Here is a 20,967-nt window from a genome sequence, read left to right on the forward strand (position 1 = left end):
GTGCAATATTAGTTTTGCAAGTAAATTGATGTGGCAAGTAATTACACCCCTGCATGTTTGCTAGCTTTTAATAATTTTTTGTTGTTTTATTAACTAAAATGTCTAACATTATTGTAAAATGATCTGTGGATGAATAAACAACAAATTTGTTGTCCCGCCTTATGACAGTTATTACAAATAGAATTCCACTCATCCTGTCATTTAGTACTCAGTATATGTACACTCGACATTTAGACTTGAAAGTATCAATAACGGATGGTTACGCAAAACTGATCTTTTCGTGTCTCTGGCCTACAACAGGATGTTCTGTGTCATCAGAGTCTGAGTAACTCACAGTAGCTAATGATAAATTGTTAGTAACTAATTTTGCCTACTTCAGAAATTAACTGAATCACTGGAAAACTATAAAGTGCTTCCTGTTACTAGAGAATCACTTATATTTCCAGCTATGATGACAAATTAATAGTGTACATTGGCTAAAGAATGGCATAACCTTTCTGCATCTCATTTCTTTTTTGAAATTCTGGACAGAACAAGGATACAATACAGGGAGCAAAAGGTTATATACAGCTTACACATAAACAAGACCACAGTTACAGGAGTCCAAGGACATGGAAGGCAAACAGTGGTTGGAAGGCAGTGAAACACTGTTGCAGCCTATTCCTGATATTGTTCAATCTGTACATGAAAAAGCAGTAAAGGAAACCGAAGAACAATTTGGAGAAGAAATTGAAGATCACGGAGAAGAAATAAAATCTTTGACAGAATTACATTGTCAGGAGCAAGCGTTGGAGACAGCCAAGGATCTGAAAGAACGGTCTAACAAAATGATCAGTGTCTTGAAAAGGGGTTACAAGATGAGCATCTAAAAAAGCAGAACAAGGGTAAGGAGTATAGTCAAATCAGGCAATTTTGAGATAGGTAGATTAGGAAAGAGATGAGATTTGCAATAAAGTGCAGATTGCCTATAGCATGGAAGTATTTCTGGGGGGAAGAAAAGTAATTCTTAACATCTGATACAAATTTAGTGTTTGAGAAGACTCTTCCCAAGTTATCTGTCCAGGGTGTAGCCTTGAATGGAAGTGAAAACATGGATGACAAGCAGTTCAGACACACAGAGAATAGAAGATCTTGCAATATGGCACTACAGAAGAACGCGGAAGATTAGATGGGTAACATTAACTAATGAGGAGCTATTGAAGAATTGATGGCAAAAGAAATTTGAGGCATAACTTAACTAAATGATGGCACTGCATGACAGGACACATCCCAAGACATCAAGGACTTGTCAATTTGGTATTGGAGGATCGAAAATTGTATAGAGATTGAGGGATGGGTACAGTAAGTAGGGTCAAATGGATGTAGGCTGCAGTAATTTGAGACAAAGAGGCTTGCATGACAGGACACACTAGCACTGCATCAATCCAGTCTTCACACTGAAGACCACATCAACACTATCTGTACCTGCTGACGATGTTAAATAACAATCTCCACAGCAGTATGGAGCTGTATGTTGTTTGTTTCGTTGAGTTTTATTGCTAAACTCTGATTGAAACCACTCTGCGATTGATGTTTCAGCAAGTCAAGTGGTAGGGGGCCAGAGAAATTATTATTAATAACATGGCAAAGATAAACTATTACAGCATTACAAATTATTCTGAGACGTGTGCTCTTTAACCCCTTAACATGTTATTTCTCTTCAAATTATGTTCCAAAAAATGTTAATGTACTACGTCCTATAATGAATGACATTACATAGAGACATAGAAGGATAGTTTTTAAAAGCTCAAAATGATGAGTTACGAAGTTTTGAAGATCACCATTAATAAAATCCAAGTATACTTGTCCACTGGATTTTAACCAAAATATCCTGAAACTAAATAAATTTTAGTTTCTGGGTAGATATGAAGTCATACCATATATTTCACAATGATTTCCTGTGAATACAAATCTTTGAGGACCTGGGTAGAGAAAAGTGGATGTGTGTATTTTTTACCACTGGTGAACAGTTGTCAGTGAACTGATGTACTGTCGTGACTTGTAAAATCACTTTCTTCTTAACTTTCTGCACTGCTAAATTCACTGGAAAGCTCACAAGCACTGCCTAAACAACAATATAGGACACAGGCTGAAAGCGCAACTTTTGTTGTAGGGTATCCATAGTTTCACACAGTAAAAACTACATTTTTGGTGGCAAATACCTCAAACAAAACATAGCAGTCAGGCTACAAACATAATACTGGATGTTCTCCAGTAGCTGAACATTAAACTATGAGCACTGAAATGCCTATAGTGAGCTATTCTTTCCAAAGTTGCCTGAGTATATCTGGAATTTTAAGTTTCTGTCAAAATAATAAAAAGCATACAACTCGCAATGTTAAGAAGGTTAATGTTTGATTTTTCAATGTTTTAGTCACTGTTTAAAAATTTTTTTTATTTATTCAGGTATGATCAGTCTGACAGCCCTGCAACCTAATAATTAAAGTGCGAGTGAAGCCTGTATGAATGACTTTTAGGCATTTTTATGGCACCAGATAATATCCACAGAGTGATGTGCTATGAGCAACATGGGCAATTTCCAGCTACCTTCTTGTTTTTCCTGGTCCTGTCTTGTGTCTTCATGGGGTCGGCATGTTATTCTGGATGTGGCAATGTTAGCGTTACACGGTGGCCAGATGCCTCTGTTGGAATTCGTGCATTCCATCATTCTTCATTTATTGCTACCCCACGTGAAAGTGTGAACAAGTTTTCTAAATGTTTGCATATCATTTAACTGAGGCATACTGTGGGTACCAGCCCGGTATTCACTTAGTTTGATTTGGGAAACTACCTAAAATCAATACCCAGGCCAGCCAGCACACTGGCCCTTTTAGTTAGTGTGTGCAGCCTATTGACAGATCAATGACCAATTAATACAGAGAAGATATAAATGATGAAACACTAATAGGGCTGAGGATTGTTACTTCTTTTTGGAAAGAGTCAGTGTGTAGTAGAAAGTTTGCCATGTGGTGAGAACTTTTAACTGCATAAACTTTAGTAAGGTCTGAGAATAGTAAATGTAGGGTTAACGAAGTAATGTCCATTTTCGGTCAAACATGGTATGTGGCAATATGTACCACTAAATAGGAGTGATGTGTGTCCCTACATATTCTTAATGACAAGTAATACTCGCAAATGAAAGCCTTAGAAGTTATTTTAAGAAGTGCACAAATATTGTGTGGACCTGTTATTTTTGCTTGCACATGGAGAATCATGCAGAGATATGACATGTATCTTCAAGAAGGGATGGCAAAATACAGTAAGTTCCAGAGAGAAAGCACCCACAAAGACATGAATATAAAAAAAGTTCTTATCATTACTTTGGATGAGACCTAAGTCCTTGGTGAATATATATTGACAACAGTTAAGCGGATTTTCGCGGATGATGCTGTAGTATACAGAGAAGTTGCAGCACTAGAAAATTGCAGCTAAATGCAGGAAGATCTGCAGCGGATAGGCATTTGCTGCAGGGAGTGGCAACTGACCCTTAACATAGACCAATGTAATGTATTGCGAATACATAGAAAGAAGGATCCTTTATTGTAGGATTATATGATAGCAGAACAAACACTGGTAGCAGTTACTTCTGTAAAATATCTGAGAGTATGCGTACTGAACGATTTGAACTGAAATGATCATACAAAATTAATTGTTGGTAGGGCATGTGCCAGGTTGAGATTCATTGGGAGTCCTCAGAAAATTTAGTCCATCAACAAAGGAGGTGGCTTACAAAACACTCGTTCGACCTATACATGAGTATAGGTCGTCAGTGTTGGATCCGTACCAGGTCGGGTTGACAGAGGAGATAGGAAAGATCCAAAGAAGAGTGGCGTGTTTCGTCACAGGGTTATTTGGTAATCGTGATAGCATTACGGAAATGTTTAGCAAACTCAAGTGGCAGACTCTGCAAGAGAGGCACTCTGCATCATGGTGTAGCTTGCTGTCCAGGTTTCGAGAGGGTGCGTTTCTGGATGAGGTACCAAATATGTTGCTTCCCCCTACTTATACTTCCAGAGGAGATCACGAATGTAGAATTAGACAGATTCGAGTGCGCATGGAGGCTTTCCGGCAGTCGTTCTTCCCACGAACAACCTGAATAACAACTTTTTGCAGTGCAGACTGCTGTGAGACTAGTAGTATGAGAGTCAACGAGGAACCATGCCAACCCCAGGGCCATGCCCAGCTGCACTAGGTTTATCAGTGGAGGATCAATGATGTGAACAGCCCAATCGAAGTAGTCCCACACATTCTCGATTGGGTTTAAATCTGAGGAGTTTGGTGGCCAGGGGATTACGGTCAACTCGTCCTGGTGTTCTTCGACCCATGCACGTACACTCTGAGCTGTGTGGAACATTGCCATCGTGCTGAGGAAAAACAAATTAAATGTAGGGTTGGACACGGCCCCAAAGACAGTGGCATGCTTGAGTCGATCCACTATGCTTTCCAGAATGACATCACCCAGCGAATGCCTGAACCCTTCTGATGATTGTTGCTCGGTGCTTGTTTTCAGATGTTTTACACCGTACATGCCAACGGCCACCTGTGTGATGGAGCACAAAACACAATTCATCTGAAAAGACCAGTTGTGATGTTGGCATGCAAATTCCAATCTTTGTGATCAATGAACAACAGTCAGCATGGGTGCATGAACCAGATGCCTGCAGGGGAGGCCCACATGCAGCAACATTTGCCGAACAGTCGTGAAAGACACAGTGTTGGTAGCCCCTTGGTTCATCTGGGTAGTCAGTTGCTCAACTGTTGCAAATCTATTTGCCCGTACACATCTCCACAGTCATAATTCATCCCTGTCATCTATGGTCTGTAGTGCACTACAGTCACCTCGGTGCCAGTTTTTTTTTTAGTGCCATTTTGCCACACACAGTGACATATGATCAGTTTACAAACTCAGCCATTTCAGGAATGCTTCCACCCTTGGCCCAAAAGCCAATGATCATGCTCTTTTGGACATCAGATAACTCACCGTTTCTGTATAACGACAACGACTGTACTGAGGAAATCGAATGATTTCTTTTTAAAATTTCGTCCATTTCAGTTGCACAGAAATAAAATTCAGCTATAGTAGTTCTCAGATTAGGGCTGACAACCATTTTCAACCCACAAACCTTGCTATTAATGGTAATTATTCTTATAAATTGGTGCCAGAAATCACAGCAAAGTATACAGTGGGCAAGAAGTGCCCTCTCTGATCTTAGTTCTGCGACCATTGCTACTGACTGACACAATCAAACTCCTATGAGCAGCATGCCTTAAATAAGCAAACAACTACACTGTTTTCTGCATCCCCTGCCATGCTTTCTATACCCTCTACTGCTAGTGCTACCATTTGCTGCCTGAGAGATTATGCAAGTTGATGTCAAACATGGGCATTGTAAATATATTTATTTTCTAAACATTCTTTTATTTATTCTTTCCATCAGGACTTTTAATACTGACCTTCACGCGAGTGGAAGAAGAGAGAAACTTCTCTGCCACACAATTATAGATACATTGTGACATTTAGGTTGCAAGCGGTTTTTGGTCTGTGTGCAAGGTTGTTGGTGGGCTTTCGTGTAACACTGACATCTGGTGTATTTGCGGATATGATAACTATCGGTTTTCTGAGGCTCAATTTGGAGTTAGAAATGCCTAAAAGCTAAACCACACAGGTAGAATGGATGGAAATGCATTAGTTTAGTGTGATTAAATACAAAATTTCAGTGCGAAAGTTAATATAATAATCATTACACCTAGTAGACAGTTGCATGTGAAGAGTTTAGTGTAATTATCTTTGAAAAATAATCACTCTTTCTATACTAATTGTGTTTCAACATTATCAAACAGAACCTTTTGTGAACCATATTCCAGTAGTAAAGGATGCTGTGTACAACATTGGCTCTGTTTCCAATAGTGCAGTTCATGGCTTGTAGAAAATAAACTATGGCTAAATCACAGTAAGACTTAGTTTTTACAGTTTCTAACACACAATTCAACAAAATCTGATGTCTTCATTTCACACAATGAGCATTTGATTAGTGAAACTGAACAGTTTAAATTTCTAGGTGTTCAGACAGATAGCAAACTGTCATGGAAAGCACACATTCAGGATCCTGTTCAAAGACTTAATGCTGCCATTTCTCATTCCAATCCCGGGAGCGGAAAGACTTACCTTAGGGGGAAAAAAGGACGGGTATACACTCTCACACACACACACACACACATATCCATCCACACATATACAGACACAAGCAGACATATTTAAAGACAAAGAGTTTGGGCAGAGATGTCAGTCGAGGCGGAAGTGCAGAGGCAAATATGATGTTCAATGACAGGTGAGGTATGAGTGGCGGCAACTTGAAATTAGCGGAGATTGAGGCCTGGTGGGTAACAGGAAGAGAGGATATATTGAAGAGCAAGTTCCCATCTCCGGAGTTCGGATAGGTTGGTGTTAGTGGGAAGTATCCAGATAACCCGGACTTTGTAACACTGTGCCAAGATGTGCTGGCCGTGCACCAAGGCATGTTTAGACACAGGGTGATCCTCATTACCAACAAACACTGTCTGCCTGTGTCCATTCATGCGAATGGACAGTTTGTTGCTGGTCATTCCCACATAGAAAGCTTCACAGTGTAGGCAGGTCAGTTGGTAAATCACGTGGGTGCTTTCACATGTGGCTCTGCCTTTGATCGTGTACACCTTCCGGGTTACAGGACTGGAGTAGGTGGTGGTGGGAGGGTGCATGGGACAGGTTTTACACCGGGGGCGGTTACAAGGGTAGGAGCCAGAGGGTAGGGAAGGTGGTTTGGGGATTTCATAGGGATGAACTAACAGGTTACGAAGGTTAAGTGGACGGCGGAAAGACACTCTTGGTGGAGTGGGGAGGATTTCATGAAGGATGGATCTCATTTCAGGGCAGGATTTGAGGAAGTCGTATCCCTGCTGGAGAGCCACATTCAGAGTCTGATCCAGTCCCGGAAAGTATCCTGTCACAAGTGGGGCACTTTTGTGGTTCTTCTGTGGGGGATTCTGGGTTTGAGGGGATGAGGAAGTGGCTCTGGTTATTTGCTTCTGTACCAGGTCGGGAGGGTAGTTGCGGGATGCGAAAGCTGTTGTCAGGTTGTTGATGTAATGGTTCAGGGATACCGGACTGGAGCAGATTCGTTTGCCACGAAGACCTAGGCTGTAGGGAAGGGACCGTTTGATATGGAATGGGTAGCAGCTGTCATAATGGAGGTACTGTTGCTTGTTGGTATATATATATATATATAAAAAAAAAACAAAGATGAGGTGACTTACCGAACAAAAGCGCTGGCAGGTCGATAGACACACAAACAAACACAAACAAACACAAACATACACACAAAATTCAAGCTTTCGCAACAAACTGTTGCCTCATCAGGAAAGAGGGAAGGAGAGGGGAAGACGAAAGGAAGTGGGTTTTAAGGGAGAGGGTAAGGAGTCATTCCAATCCCGGGAGCGGAAAGACTTACCTTAGGGGGAAAAAAGGACAGGTATACACTCGCACACACGCACATATCCATCCACACCTACAGACACAAGCAGACATATTTAAAGACCAAATATGTCTGCTTGTGTCTGTATGTGTGGATGGATATGTGCGTGTGTGCGAGTGTATACCTGTCCTTTTTTCCCCCTAAGGTAAGTCTTTCCGCTCCCGGGATTGGAATGACTCCTTACCCTCTCCCTTAAAACCCGCCAGCGCTTTTGTTCGGTAAGTCACCTCATCTTTGTTTATATATATATATATATATATATATATATATATATATATATATATATATATATACACACACACACACACACACCAACGCTTTCGTTTGGTAAGTTACATCATCTTTGTTTTTAGATACATTTTTCCCCACAAGGAATGTTTCAGTCATTCCCTGTTAACAATAAATATCAGTTCATTCCCAAGAATTAGCAGGTGTCACTCAGTTAATACTGATGCAGAAATCCAGTTTGTATTTGAATCGCTCTTCCTTAACTCTTGTACAGTATACTGTTGCATCCATTTTCAATAAGCTACCACAAGAATTCAATAATCTTTGCAGTAATTCCTGTGAACTGAAGAGTCCCCTCATGGGCCACTCCTATTCTGCCAAGGAGGAAAAATTAAGCCGATTCCTATGTTATATTGTTGACTGCGTTTACTCAAACTTATGGCTTGACTTCTTATGGGTTCATACACATTTTATTTTATCTGTTATTATTTTTATGTTTTAGTTTTATGTACTGACACGTTCCATAACCTTGGAGATTCGCTTCTCAATTTGGTACTATGGAGCTAGACATGTAAATACAATAACAAAATTAAGGCGTCTCGATGAAAACAAAGAAATCTGAGAGACGAAAAGTCAACACTGACAGTCAACAATAGTTGGTAACTATGGATAATGGACAGCCGGATAGTACTACAGCATACAAGGGAAGAGATGCCACCTTATACATTTTCGGTATAGACTTTCCATATCCAATTCCTGTATGTCTCATACTATTTGTGCTGTAAACAGTATATGTTGGCAACTCATGTTGTTAAGACTGTCAACTACAGCACAGTTACCCACTACATCTTACAAAGTTAAAAGTACACGTTTCTTACCTGACCAGTTTTTGTAGATTCAGGCGAGCAGTTCGGTATAATCTTGCTGAGTTTCCCAATCCAGTTGTTTATTTTATCCCTGCGCCTCCTCTCAACTTCATTATGCGTTGCTCTTCTCCTGTCATCACGCTGAAACACACACTGATCATTTACTTAAAAATATCAACATGAACAGTACAATTTTTAAAATATTTACATTTGAGAAGCACTTAAATTTGCAATATCTTTAAGGGGAATTACATAGATATGATTTGTATAATACAGCCAACTGGTTGTAACAAAATTTCACTTTAACCTGGTTTCGACACCCACTATGAGTGTCTATCAGAAAATTCAAACAATTGCCTAAAAACGATTACAAAACCATTAACACAGAGAAAACCAAGAATAGAGTGTTGTTATACTGAACAAATTTATGAGAAGACTATACTAACATATAGAACAGATTAAGAACAAAAAGCTCTCATCATATAAAATACATCAAAACAAGATAATATCTGAACTGCATACACTGGAACAGACAAAAACTTGGTAATTGTCAGTACAGTTATAGCTACATGGCATAGCACACCATACACCACTAAGGGCTGTAAGAGGAAACAGGCACTGGATGTGACATCAGACAGAGTCTCACTAGCTGAAGCTGCCACAATGTGGTCACAAAACATGTTGTGCCATCTATTAACAGTTTAAGAAATCAGCTGCCGAAATTTAAAAAATAAACAATATACAGAAGTTTATCTCACAAGTCAATTGCCAGTAATATGCAAATTGAAATTTATACAGGCAATCCATAGCAATTATTCTATACATTTTGTATGAAAATGATTACAATGTAATAAATAAAAGGGAGAGAGGAAGGCAGTATTTTAAAGTCCGCTCTGACTAAAAAGACGAGTCAATTTTAGGTGTTTCTAAGTAAGGGCTTTATAATACTGAAGGAATTTTTATTCCATAGTTGCAAACGTTCATTCAGAACTAAATTGTCACAAAGAGAAAAGTGTTTAAAAATTTTGTAACAGTTTGAGTATATTAAGTCTAAAGTCATACTGTCATGAACTTATGGTCAACAACAGATGAGTTTTGTACCTCTCCATTAAGGAGATGGGGCCTGGTTAAGTTAAATGAGCCAGAGTTCGTTGATGTTTTCAAAGTGACTTTTAGGCAACGATTAAAACAGGAAAAGAATGCATTAGAAGGTGAATGAGTGGTCTTGAGAGATGAAATAATGAAGACATCAGAGGATTGAACAGGCAAAAAGACAAGGCCTGGAGGTAATACTTGAACAATGTACAAATCATTGAACTTAAATAACAAAAGTAGAAAATATAAAAATGTAGCAAATGAAGAGGGCACAAGAAAGGGAACACAGACCTCGAAAAAATAACACTGACAAGAAGTACAAAATGGCTTAGTAAAAATAGCTACAGGACGAATGTTGAACTGCAGATGTATGCAAGACTTTGGTAAGAAGAAATTTTTGGAGAAACACCAGTTTGGATATCAAGAGACTAGATCATATTCCAGTACCAACCAACAGCGGAAAGGTTAAAGGAATATACAGGAGGGTTATACAAAGCCAACATACTTGAAGGGAATATTATAGAAAGGAAAGAGGAAGATGAAATGGGAAATAATATATGAGAACATCTTTCATGATGGTACTGGACTTCTTGCAGTGTCAATTTAGGATAAAACCTCAAGCTTTTGATGATTGCCTCATCACCTTTGTCAGGTGCCACTGACTGACTACACTGCTGCTGAGGTGGCTTTATATAGTCCATAGAGGGCTTCCAATTGATAGATAATTACATAGTGCTGCCACAAATGGTATCAAAGTAAGCACCTTTCGTGCCACTGCTCCCGTAATACCGTAAACATTGCGACTATTATCTCTGCCTCTTCTCTGCATCAAGAGCTCGCTTCCATGCACCACTAAGATTGCATCCACTGTCACGGTTGAAGATCCTGTCCTACATTCTTATTTCTACAGCCTCCTTAATTACAGAATCCCAGAATGTAAAAGCATAGGACAAAACCTTTGTTTTGTCAAACAGTATTTTGCATTTTCTGCGAGGCTGTGCCCAGCAATTGCAAATTTCTCCAGTTTTCACTTTTTAATAAGCCATTAATGTACTGAACAGTGGTCAGAAATGGTTTGGATAAACTGACTGATTTAATTGCTACCACGCTCACAATGAATGTTACAAATCCCAGGGATCCTGAAGCTGAGAATATCATTAACAGATCGCAGGATCTCTATCTTCATAGGTGGTAAAAAAATAAGTCTCGTACCTCATCTTCCCACGATCCTGCCTGTTTTGCTCAATGTAGCACCGTAAAATGGAAGGAATACAGTCCGTAGCTCATCATGTGAATGTTTTAACATTTTTCACATGTAGTTCAGATGGTTGATTTCGGAATCCAAGTGGTCCTCAGCTGAAACAGTTTCTGCATGTGTACCCACATATTTACAATTGCTCTCTTCTGGACTGGATGATGAAAACTCTGAGCACTACGATATAGATCTGTGTGTGTCGACTTGTACACCGAGTGGCAAAGATGTACATCCAATTTTCATTGTACCAACAAATTTAAAAATGGCACATGTTTGTGCATACTGTTCATATGTTCAACAAAATGCTCAAGGGCGTCTCCATCAGGTGGCCAGACCATAGACATATTGTCAATGGAACAATAAAACAAAAATGGACATAGGGGAGTCAAACATATTTGACGCACATTCCTGAAAATATTCCATAAAAAAGTTGCTCACTGCAGGAGACAATGGAGAACCCATATACATTCCATCCACCATTTCATAAAATTTACCACTACACAAGAAGTAAGCATTCGTCATCCCATGTCTGAACAACTTTATCGTATCAGGCGGAAAATGCTCTGACAACAGTTTTACTCTGTCCTCCACAGGAACTTTAGTAGATAGTGAGACCACATCCCCGGCTGACTAAAATATTGTTTGGACCAACTCTTTACTTTTCTCGATGAACTTCTGAGAGTTTCTGATGTGAAGTTTGCGGCCAACTATCTGAGTCATCAGCTTAGTTAAATATATGGCCAGCTCTTTAGTCTCAACAGAGTACCCTTCTTGTGGAATTCAGGCAATCTGTCCAGCCTTGGAGATATAGGAGCTCACACTCCAAGATTTTAGATGACACCCTCTGGTAGACTAGAGTTCTAGAGTAGCTCAACCATTTTTTCTGCTGCATGGCATATTTGAGTACTTGTACATGCTATCTTTCAACAACAATACCAATTTTCAGTGATATTCAGTGGTACTAAGAACAACTGTGGCATTCCCTTTGCAGCCAGAAATTTGACAGTGTACTGAAACATGTAAGTTAAAACAAGGCCTCTGGAATACAAGACATTCCATCAGAATTATTAACATTCTTGGAAGAATTTACCTTGAAAAAACCAATCCACTTGGTGCCCAAGATATGAGACATGTAAAATTACCCTCAGACTTCAAGAAGAATGAAGGAACTATAGTTGCAAAATAGCGAGGTGCTCACAGGTGTCGTTAATATTACTGAACAATCAGCTTAATAAATCAAGGATGTAAAATTTTGATACAAGTCCATTAACAAAGAATGGAAAAACTGATAGATTCTGACATTTGGTCAGATCAGTTTGGGTTCTGGAGAAATGTGGAAACACCCAGGGCAATATTGAACCTGTGACTTATCTTGTTCAAAAAAGGCAAACTTACATTCGCACATTTATGAAAAGAACACACTCTTTAAAGTTCTGAAGGCAGTAGGGATAAATATAGGGAGCAGCAGGTTATTTACTATCTTACAGAAAATGATAGCTATTATGAGGGTGGAAAGACACAAAAGGGAAGCAATAGTTGAGATTTTGAAATTCTGAGGATAGCCGCGGTAAAAATACAGGGAATGAAAAGTTATTTACAACTTGAACAGAAACCAGATGGCAGTTATAAGCGTTTAGGGGCATGAAAGGGAGGCAGTGGATGAAAAGGGAGAGAGACAGGTTGTAGCCTACTCACGATGCTATTCAATATGCACACACACACACACACACACACACACACACACACAAATGGAGTAGCAATTGAAGTTCAGAGAGAAGAAAAGAAAACTGAGGTTTGCCAATGATACTATAATTCCAGAGACAGCAACGGACTTGGAAGCGCAGTTGGACTGAATGGACAGTGTCTTGAAAGAATGACAGAAGACGAATATAAAAAAAGCAAAACATGGATAACTGAATGTAGTCGAATTAAATCGGGTGAAGCCAAGGAAACTAGACTAGAAAACAAGGCACTTAAAGTAGCAGATGTGTTTTGCTACTTGGGCAGCAAACTACCTGATGATGATCTAAGTAGAGAAGATATAAAATGCAGATTGGAGACAGCAAGAAAAGTATTTCTGAAAAGGTGAGTCTTAAAATTAAACATAAATTTATACATTAGGAACTCTTTTCTGGAGGGTTAATGGGGAACTTCCTGAGTTATGTAGGAATCATTAATTTTGTAATTTGGGGGGGGGGGGGGGGGGCAGAGGAGGGGGGGGGGAGGGGGGGAGGGGGGGAGAGGGGGGGAGAGGGGGAGGGAGGGAGGGAGGGAGGGAGGGAGGGAGGGAGGGAGGGGGAGAGGGAGAGAGAGAGAGAGAGAGAGAGAGAGAGAGAGAGAGAGAGAGGGGTGTGTGTGTGGGGGGGACTAGAGGTTGACTACAGTAAGGAAGTTCAAACCGATGAATGTTGCAGTAGTTATGCAGAGATGAGGGTACCTGTGCAGTATGTATTAGCATGAAGAAATGCATCAAACACGTCTTCAGACTGAGGGCCACAATAACATCAAGGATTAAAGTTATGAGAAGTATATTATCACTATAATATCAGTAATGCTGCTGTACACAGCATTTAGTAATTATTTTTACCAGTGAAAGATCTTACCTTTAAGACATTCACACTAACATGAAAATACAGCCTACCAACTTAAAAAATCAGTTCACAGCCACGCTTACATACACAGACAAATTATCTTTATCACCAATGAACAGTCGCTTACAAAACTACATACCGTGGGCACTATCCCCCTTCCCAAACTTGATTCAGATGTTCGTGTAGCCACAGGCCTTGCTGTTTGTGTGGTGAATACCTCAGGTGTGCTGCCAATCACATATACTTGGCCTGCAATGAGGAAACAAAAGTTAATATTGTGAGCAGCAGGAATACATGTCCTGCTTAGATTCGAGCAGTTGAGACGAGTACTGTACATAATAATTTCAGTTTTCAAATTACTTATAATTTTCTTTACGTAATTTTTTATCTGCATTCAAACTGTTACTCAAATTCACATTTGTGCCCATTTACAGTATCAACCAGGAGTGGGAGTGAGTCATAAGTAATAGGGTGGCAACTAATTAATTTTGATTGCACCCTTAATCATGCCATTTTGTGATTTCATCTACAGAGTTTGACAGAAAAATGTATACACTCTTTGTCAGGCTCTATTGAGATATCGATATTGTCATATGATTTCAGTTACGGGTGTGTCCTAATATGGGCTTTGGCTCAACAGATGTTGGTACTTTCATCTCAGTATTAAGAAAACAAGATAGCTGGAGCACACTTAACATTTGAGCAACAAAAATGTATTGTGAAGTGGTTTTAAAGTTTGATGATGCTGTTGAAGTGCACTGTCAGCGCAGGTGGGAGTTTGAAACAAAACCACCAACCAGCCTAACAATTATAGGCATCATTGACAAGTTTGAATTGCATGGAACAATTTGTGATATTCACAAAGTAAGATCAGGGAGACAGCACACAGCTAGCTACTAGTCCTGCTCTCGTGTTGGAAACTTTTGGTAATTCTCCACAGAAGTCTGCTACACAATGTGCACGTGAAGTGGGGGTTAGCAGTACAAGTGTACGAAGAATTCTGAAAGCTGTGAAGTGGAAAGTTGACATTCCACGATTACTGCAGGCGATTAATCGTGACAATCCTGATCACTGAATACAATTTTACAAATGGTATCAGCAAATGGTAACTGATGACGAATAATTTGTGATGAAAGTAGTGTGGAGTGGTGAGGCACAATTTAAACTTAATGGAACCGTGAATCAGCATAACTGTGAGTACTGTGCACTGGAAAATCCGCATGTTTATGTAGATAAAGCGGTCAATCTACCAGGGGCTCATGTATTGAGTGGACCATCATCTAGGCTCTTAGGACGACCCTTTTTCTTTGATGCTACTGTCACTGGGAGAAATGTACCTGGAAATGTTACACACATCAATTTTGCCAGGTATACATGCACTTTATGGAGCTGATGAAGAGGTATTCTATCAACAGTACGGGGTGCTACCACACTACCACCTAGCCGTACAAGCTTTCCTGGATGGCGATTTTCCGGGACATTGGATTAGGCAACGAGGGCTCATTGAGTTCCCTCCACGCTCGCCGGATCTAATACCTATGGACTTTTACTTGTGGGGAACTGTGAAAGCTAGAGGAACTTTCCTGGGAGATTACAGCGAAATGTGCAGCAATCGCCACTGTAACAATGACTGACATAGTTGTGGTGACCACCCATCATTTTAAACATTTAAAGTAATGATGTGCTAAACTGAAGATTGTACAACATGTGTCATCAATCACTAAATGTAAAATAAACACTTTTTGTTCCTTGAAGTGTGTATACATTTTTCTGGCAGACTCTGTATTTCCTTAAGTACGAGGATTTGTGGAGACTCAGGAACAGCAATAATCCATGTTGTTACTGTATGGATTCAAATTGGATGGTTAACCACAGAATGTATTAACAACATACACATTACTTAAAAGTTTAATCACTAATCCGATAAAACCTGCTGTCCATGATCTAAATACATCCATAACAAAATACATCAGAAATGACGCCATACTTCCTAATATTTACAGAGAGCACCTTTGATGTCTCAGATGGATATTAGTATGAAGTGGGTGCTACCACTGACCATCGCAATAACCAAACTTTTGATCGGAGATATGCCAATAATTTGTTCATAAACCATTTATAAAACATAACGGCTTTTAATCACATGTAGCATCAAGAATCAACTCTGAGCACCCGTCTACAGCTCCGGTATTTCTTATTGTGATTCCACCGTGTTACATAAGTGAAATCTAGTGAAGACTATTTTGCATAGACAAAGAGATTGTGCTAGTCTAAGTCATTTAATTTTCTAGCTGCCTGACAACACTCACAAACTCGTTTGGAAAGTGGTTTCGAAGGCTGCATCTTATAAATTCAACCAATGGAATCAAGAATGGCACACTGGCAGTGTACAACGTGTGTTCAAAAAAAGTAAGGTGACTTTGTATTTTTATTAAAGAATATTTATTTATTCATCAATATTCATGTTGTTCCCTTCAATGCAATCACCCCACAGATACAATACACTTGTGCCAATGTTTATTCCAATCTTGGAAACACTTCTCATAAGAACTTCCTGGTACAGTCTCAACTAGTTGCAGCGTTGCAGTTTTTATTTCCTCAATTGCTGAAAATGTGTGTTCTTTCATAGGTCTCTTCAGTTTTGGGAACAGGAAGTCACCAAATCTGGTGAATACGATAGCTGAGGCATGATTTTCGTGTTGTTTTTAGCACAAAAAAAAAAAAAAAAAAAAAAAAAAAAAAAAAAAAAAAAAAAAAAAAAAAAAACCACCACCCTCACAAGCAACGATGAATGAGTAGGTGCATTGTCACAATGCAGAAGCCATGAATTGTTTGTCCACAATCCTGGACATTTTTGCGTATTGCTTCTCACAAATGGCGCATAATGTCAGGGGGGGGGGGGGGGGGGGGGGGGGGGAAGAAGAAGAAGAAGAAAGTGTGCAAAACTTTGACATTTGATTTAACTTGGCATGCTTTTTTCAGTCTTTGCTCTCCGCGATGCTTCCATTTGGACAACTGGGCTTTGGTTTCACCGTCATAACCATAAATCCATGTTTCGTCACCAGTTATGACTTTTTTTTTGCTTAGAGTAGACTAAGCGTATGCCACTGTCACCATTTCAAGTGTTCACCATTTCAGGTGTTTTAGAGCACTTGATTCCATTTTTCACACAAACTTCGATCAAATTCTTTGCTCTATCTTTTATAATTGAAAATCGCCGAGCACATTGAAACGTGTCTAACCTTTTTATCTGCCAAAAACAAACGACGTATGCTGTACACCTTAAACTGTGAACATATTTCCAGGACGTGTAAAAAAGAGAGAGAGAGAGAGAGAGAGAGAGAGAGAGAGAGAGAGAGAGAGAGAGAGAGCAATTTGAAGTCACCTCACTTTTTGAACAGTCCTCGTATGTCACTGGAGTTTCCCTGTGTGTAAGGGAAAGTTTTAACTGCAATTTAGTGCTGAATTTGAGGGAATTCTCAGTAGAAATGAGCATACAGCATATTGGGCCAGGAGTTACCCATTTGGGGAAGTTCAGCTGCCGAGGGCAAGTACTTATTGCATTCGATGCCACATTGGGCGACTTGCACGTTGGAGATGGGGATGAAATAATGAGGACAACACAACACCCAGTCCCTGAGCAGAGAAAATCTCCTGCCCCAGCCGGGAACCGAACCCGGACTCCTTGGCGTGGCTTCCTGCCGCGCTGACACTCAGATAACAGGGGTGGACAGGGAATTCTCAGTGGCTTCAGTACAAGGCATGGTAGTAGCTAATGGAGGAAGTGTACATTATGTAATGTCATGTCCAGTGCTGAGACTCGTTTACAAAGGACCTGAAATCTGAATTACTAACAGATGTAAATCAAATGTGTGCTTTCTGCTGATCAGTAAGTCAATTGATCCATTGTTGATGTGGGATAGCAGCAACAAAGAAATTCGCCAAACGGTGGTGCAAATTGGGAAGTTATTTTATTTTTGTTACCTGTTTCGGTAATTTATTATGCCATCCTCAGGCCCCACATGCGCCTCTAAAAAATAATTGACACTGGCATACTGGAGCCATGTGTTCCTGGATGTCATGAATTTTCAGGTGCTGAAGCAATCAAGTTTTAGAAGAAAGCACTTAATAATTCACGACATACGGAAACATATGGAACCAGTATGGCAGTATCTATTATTTTTGAGAGGTGCATATGGGTCCTGAAGATGGTATAATGAATTGGCAAAACTGGCAGCGAAAATAAAATACAAGAACTTTTCAATTTGCACAGCAGTTTGGGGAATTTCTTTGTTAAATAAAGATCAGAAAAGTTGTTGATTCTATTTTTCTGCCTGGTATTTCAACCAATGACCCAGTGATCTTCAGGTACTCCACGGACTCAAACCAGACTGGAGTAAACCTAGGAACACAGCTTGCAGCAAGTGAAAAAGTTGACTGAGCTGGTCACCGAAATATCAAGCAGAAAAATACAATCAATGAATCAGTTGAACATCGAAAAGCTCAACATTAATTAATCATGCCAAGGAATAGGGTGAGTAGCCACTATAATTTTTATAATATTAAGGAGATAAAACTCAAACAGAACTCGCACAAACTTAGTCCCCTTACGCAAATGTTCCAAACACTGGCATATGTCAAGAATGCAAACATTGTTATCGAAGCATTTTATACTAGTATGCAGCAGGGTAGTAATTATGAATGTATGCCGACAGTATTAATTGAAAACTGTCAGTAAAATTCTGCAGAAATAAATTTAAGAAGTGGCTGGCTAAAACTGACACTAACTCACTGCACATTTATGAAACAAAAACCGACAGTTCTAGATATGAAGTTAATTATAATTAATTTCATAAACACTTTGTTGCCTGTTGGTACTTCTAAGTACAGTACCATCCCTTTTGATCCCTGTTTATTCTGACTGCACACACATTTCCCACATCCTGGGATAATGGTAGATTTAAGTACATGTTTATCTTGGGTTAGAAATACTTCACTGCCTTTTACATATTTTTTGCTGTTCAAAAAGAATGTTAGTATTGTCTCTGATGATAACTGAAGATCTGCTTTGAAGATACCATATTTTTTTGTGTAGTGTTACACCACTGTTACCAATTTTTGTGTTTACTAGTATATTTATGAGGAAGATTAGGCCGTATTTTCATCTCGTGCACTTCTTTTGTTAAGGGCAGATGTAAGACAAAGTTCTGAAAAAAATTATTCATGCTTTCAGAATAACATCACAAAGTTTCATAATCTAATTCTGGCTAGAAATACATTTTTAAAAAGTTAGTTTGTCTGCACCTACCAGATCCTCTCTCTCTAGGCTGTGATCCACACTTTCTCTACACTAGAAATTTTTCGTGCATTAATTTTTCGTTCAGACCACCGAAACAAATTGCAGACGAGTCTAAAAGGCTGCAAGAAAGATTATTTATGCTTGTTCCTTTGTTTACAACATTTAAAAAAAATGTGTACTACAAACTTAAGTAAGTTTTTAGTTTTACATTCATCAACCCGTTTTGCTCAAAATGGGTCGTATGAGTGGACGCATATTTAAAAAAAAAAAAAAAGAGGAAATATCAAATGTCATATGTACAAGGTACAGGAAATTTAAATAATGTTACGGATGGTGCTCCTAAGTGTGAAAAACAATTTTTGACAAAGTCACCGAGCTCATTAAAGAAGAAAATTAGTGAAGGAATGGAGGATGCCGCGTACAGTGCCGAAGACAAGTCTTCCGGTGGATTTAAATTGACTGACAAAAATACTTGCATGTGGTAACTGCGGGCCAAAGGACCCTTGACTGTACGATGACAGTGACAGAATTTGCATTGTTAAGTAATATACATATTTTGTGTAAAGTTTGTAAATATGGTGTTCAGTTCAAGACTTCTGCTCTCCATGGGAAGATGTTTCAGGTGAATACAAGATTGTGTTATGCCATGAGATGCTTAGGTCTGGGCAGAGAAGGCACAAATTTGTTTTGTGGCTTGATAAACACGCCCAATTCAGTGATTACAACAGAACACTCCTCAGTCCTCTTGAAGTTAAGTGCGAGGAGAAGTGAAAACAGCTGCTGAGGAAGCTGTAGATATTAACAATGAAGGAGAAGAAGGACACTGTGTAGTGAAGGCAGATCGGTGTGTCTCTTGTGATGGAACCTGGATGAAGAGGGGCCATACATCACTTCATGGTGTATCACCTGTCATTAGTGTGGATACAGGGTAAATCTTATACTTCAAGTAATGAGCAAATATTGCTCTTGGTGTGACACAAGGAAGGACAGTGATGGCAGTGAAGAAGGAAGGTGGTAGTAGGAAAACAAGGAAGTGTACAGAAGGAATTACAGTGGTAAAGTGGTGGGCTGGAAGCTGATGGGATGAAACTAATATTCCGAATGTCAGCTCAACAATGTGGTGTTAGGTACGTGAAGTATCTAGGTGATGGATATTTCAGTGCTTTTAAGACTGTTTCACAGAGAGCAATACTTATGGCTCACAAACTAAAATTGAAAAACTGGAATATGTGGGGCATGTTCAAAAGTGAATGGGAGGTAGACTTCTCAGATTGAAGAATGAAATCAAAGGAAAAAATCAGAGGATGAAAAGCCACTGTGATGCGTTACCACACTGGCAGGTATGGAAATTCACAATTCACAAATACATTACGGAAAACTATCGGGGATAACTTACATACTGTGAAAACAATGCAGCAAGCCATGAGGGCAATGTTCTTTTACAAATTTTCCATATATGACCTCAACATTCCCTTTGTGACATATTGTGTTGCAAATATCTTCAGGCAGTAGCAAGTGGAAAGCCATACACCTACAAACATGGTTTGCTGCTTGCCATTTTAGATCTTACAAAACCAACTTTCAGGTACCTAGCCAATCCCAAACTGCTGAAAAAATGTATACACAGAAAACACGCACACACGCTCACCTTATGTGGATGCATTGTACAAAAATAGTAATTGTGTCCTCAATTGTTGTGAAGATAGCTGCATGTGATGCCTGTCAATTGTTCAGTAGTGGAAATGTAGGTAGGATTAAGTGCCTGCAGAGACTAGGCTTCCATCCAGTGGCATTCACTATGAAGATACTCATAAGCACCAATGAAGTGCTACTGGAGAAGTTCAGTGAGCAGAAGAAAAAATGCAGATGTTGGCTACCTGCTACTGAGCATCTTCGCTATATGGTGAGTAGCAATGTTTCTTTTCAGAATACTGTGACATTCCAGCCTGGATTTTCCATTGCTTAACTGTTGTAAACTGACTTTTCTCAGGAACTATACCAGCTAACATCCTGAAATTTGGCACTTCTTGAGCGTTACTGAATAATCCCGTGCAGCACTTTTCCGTTATATTTTCTCTGAGAA

The 20,967-nt window shown here is 39.4% G+C and overlaps 1 protein-coding gene across 3 annotated transcripts in view; it reads right to left on the reverse strand.

The window, feature by feature from the left end:
• LOC124550861 (upstream stimulatory factor 2) overlaps window positions 1-20,967 on the reverse strand; it is a 55,142-nt gene that overhangs the window by 17,550 nt on the left and 16,625 nt on the right. For all 3 annotated transcript variants that reach the window (XM_047125601.1, XM_047125602.1, XM_047125600.1), the window contains 2 exons: window positions 13,725-13,834; window positions 8,657-8,785 (listed from right to left, as the gene is read on the reverse strand). In XM_047125601.1, coding sequence (XP_046981557.1) covers window positions 8,657-8,785; window positions 13,725-13,834 — 239 coding nt within the window. The remainder of the gene's footprint in view (window positions 1-8,656; window positions 8,786-13,724; window positions 13,835-20,967) is intronic.

This window comes from Schistocerca americana, chromosome 9 (genome assembly GCF_021461395.2).
Source record: "Schistocerca americana isolate TAMUIC-IGC-003095 chromosome 9, iqSchAmer2.1, whole genome shotgun sequence".
Taxonomy (NCBI): Eukaryota; Metazoa; Arthropoda; class Insecta; order Orthoptera; family Acrididae; genus Schistocerca; species Schistocerca americana.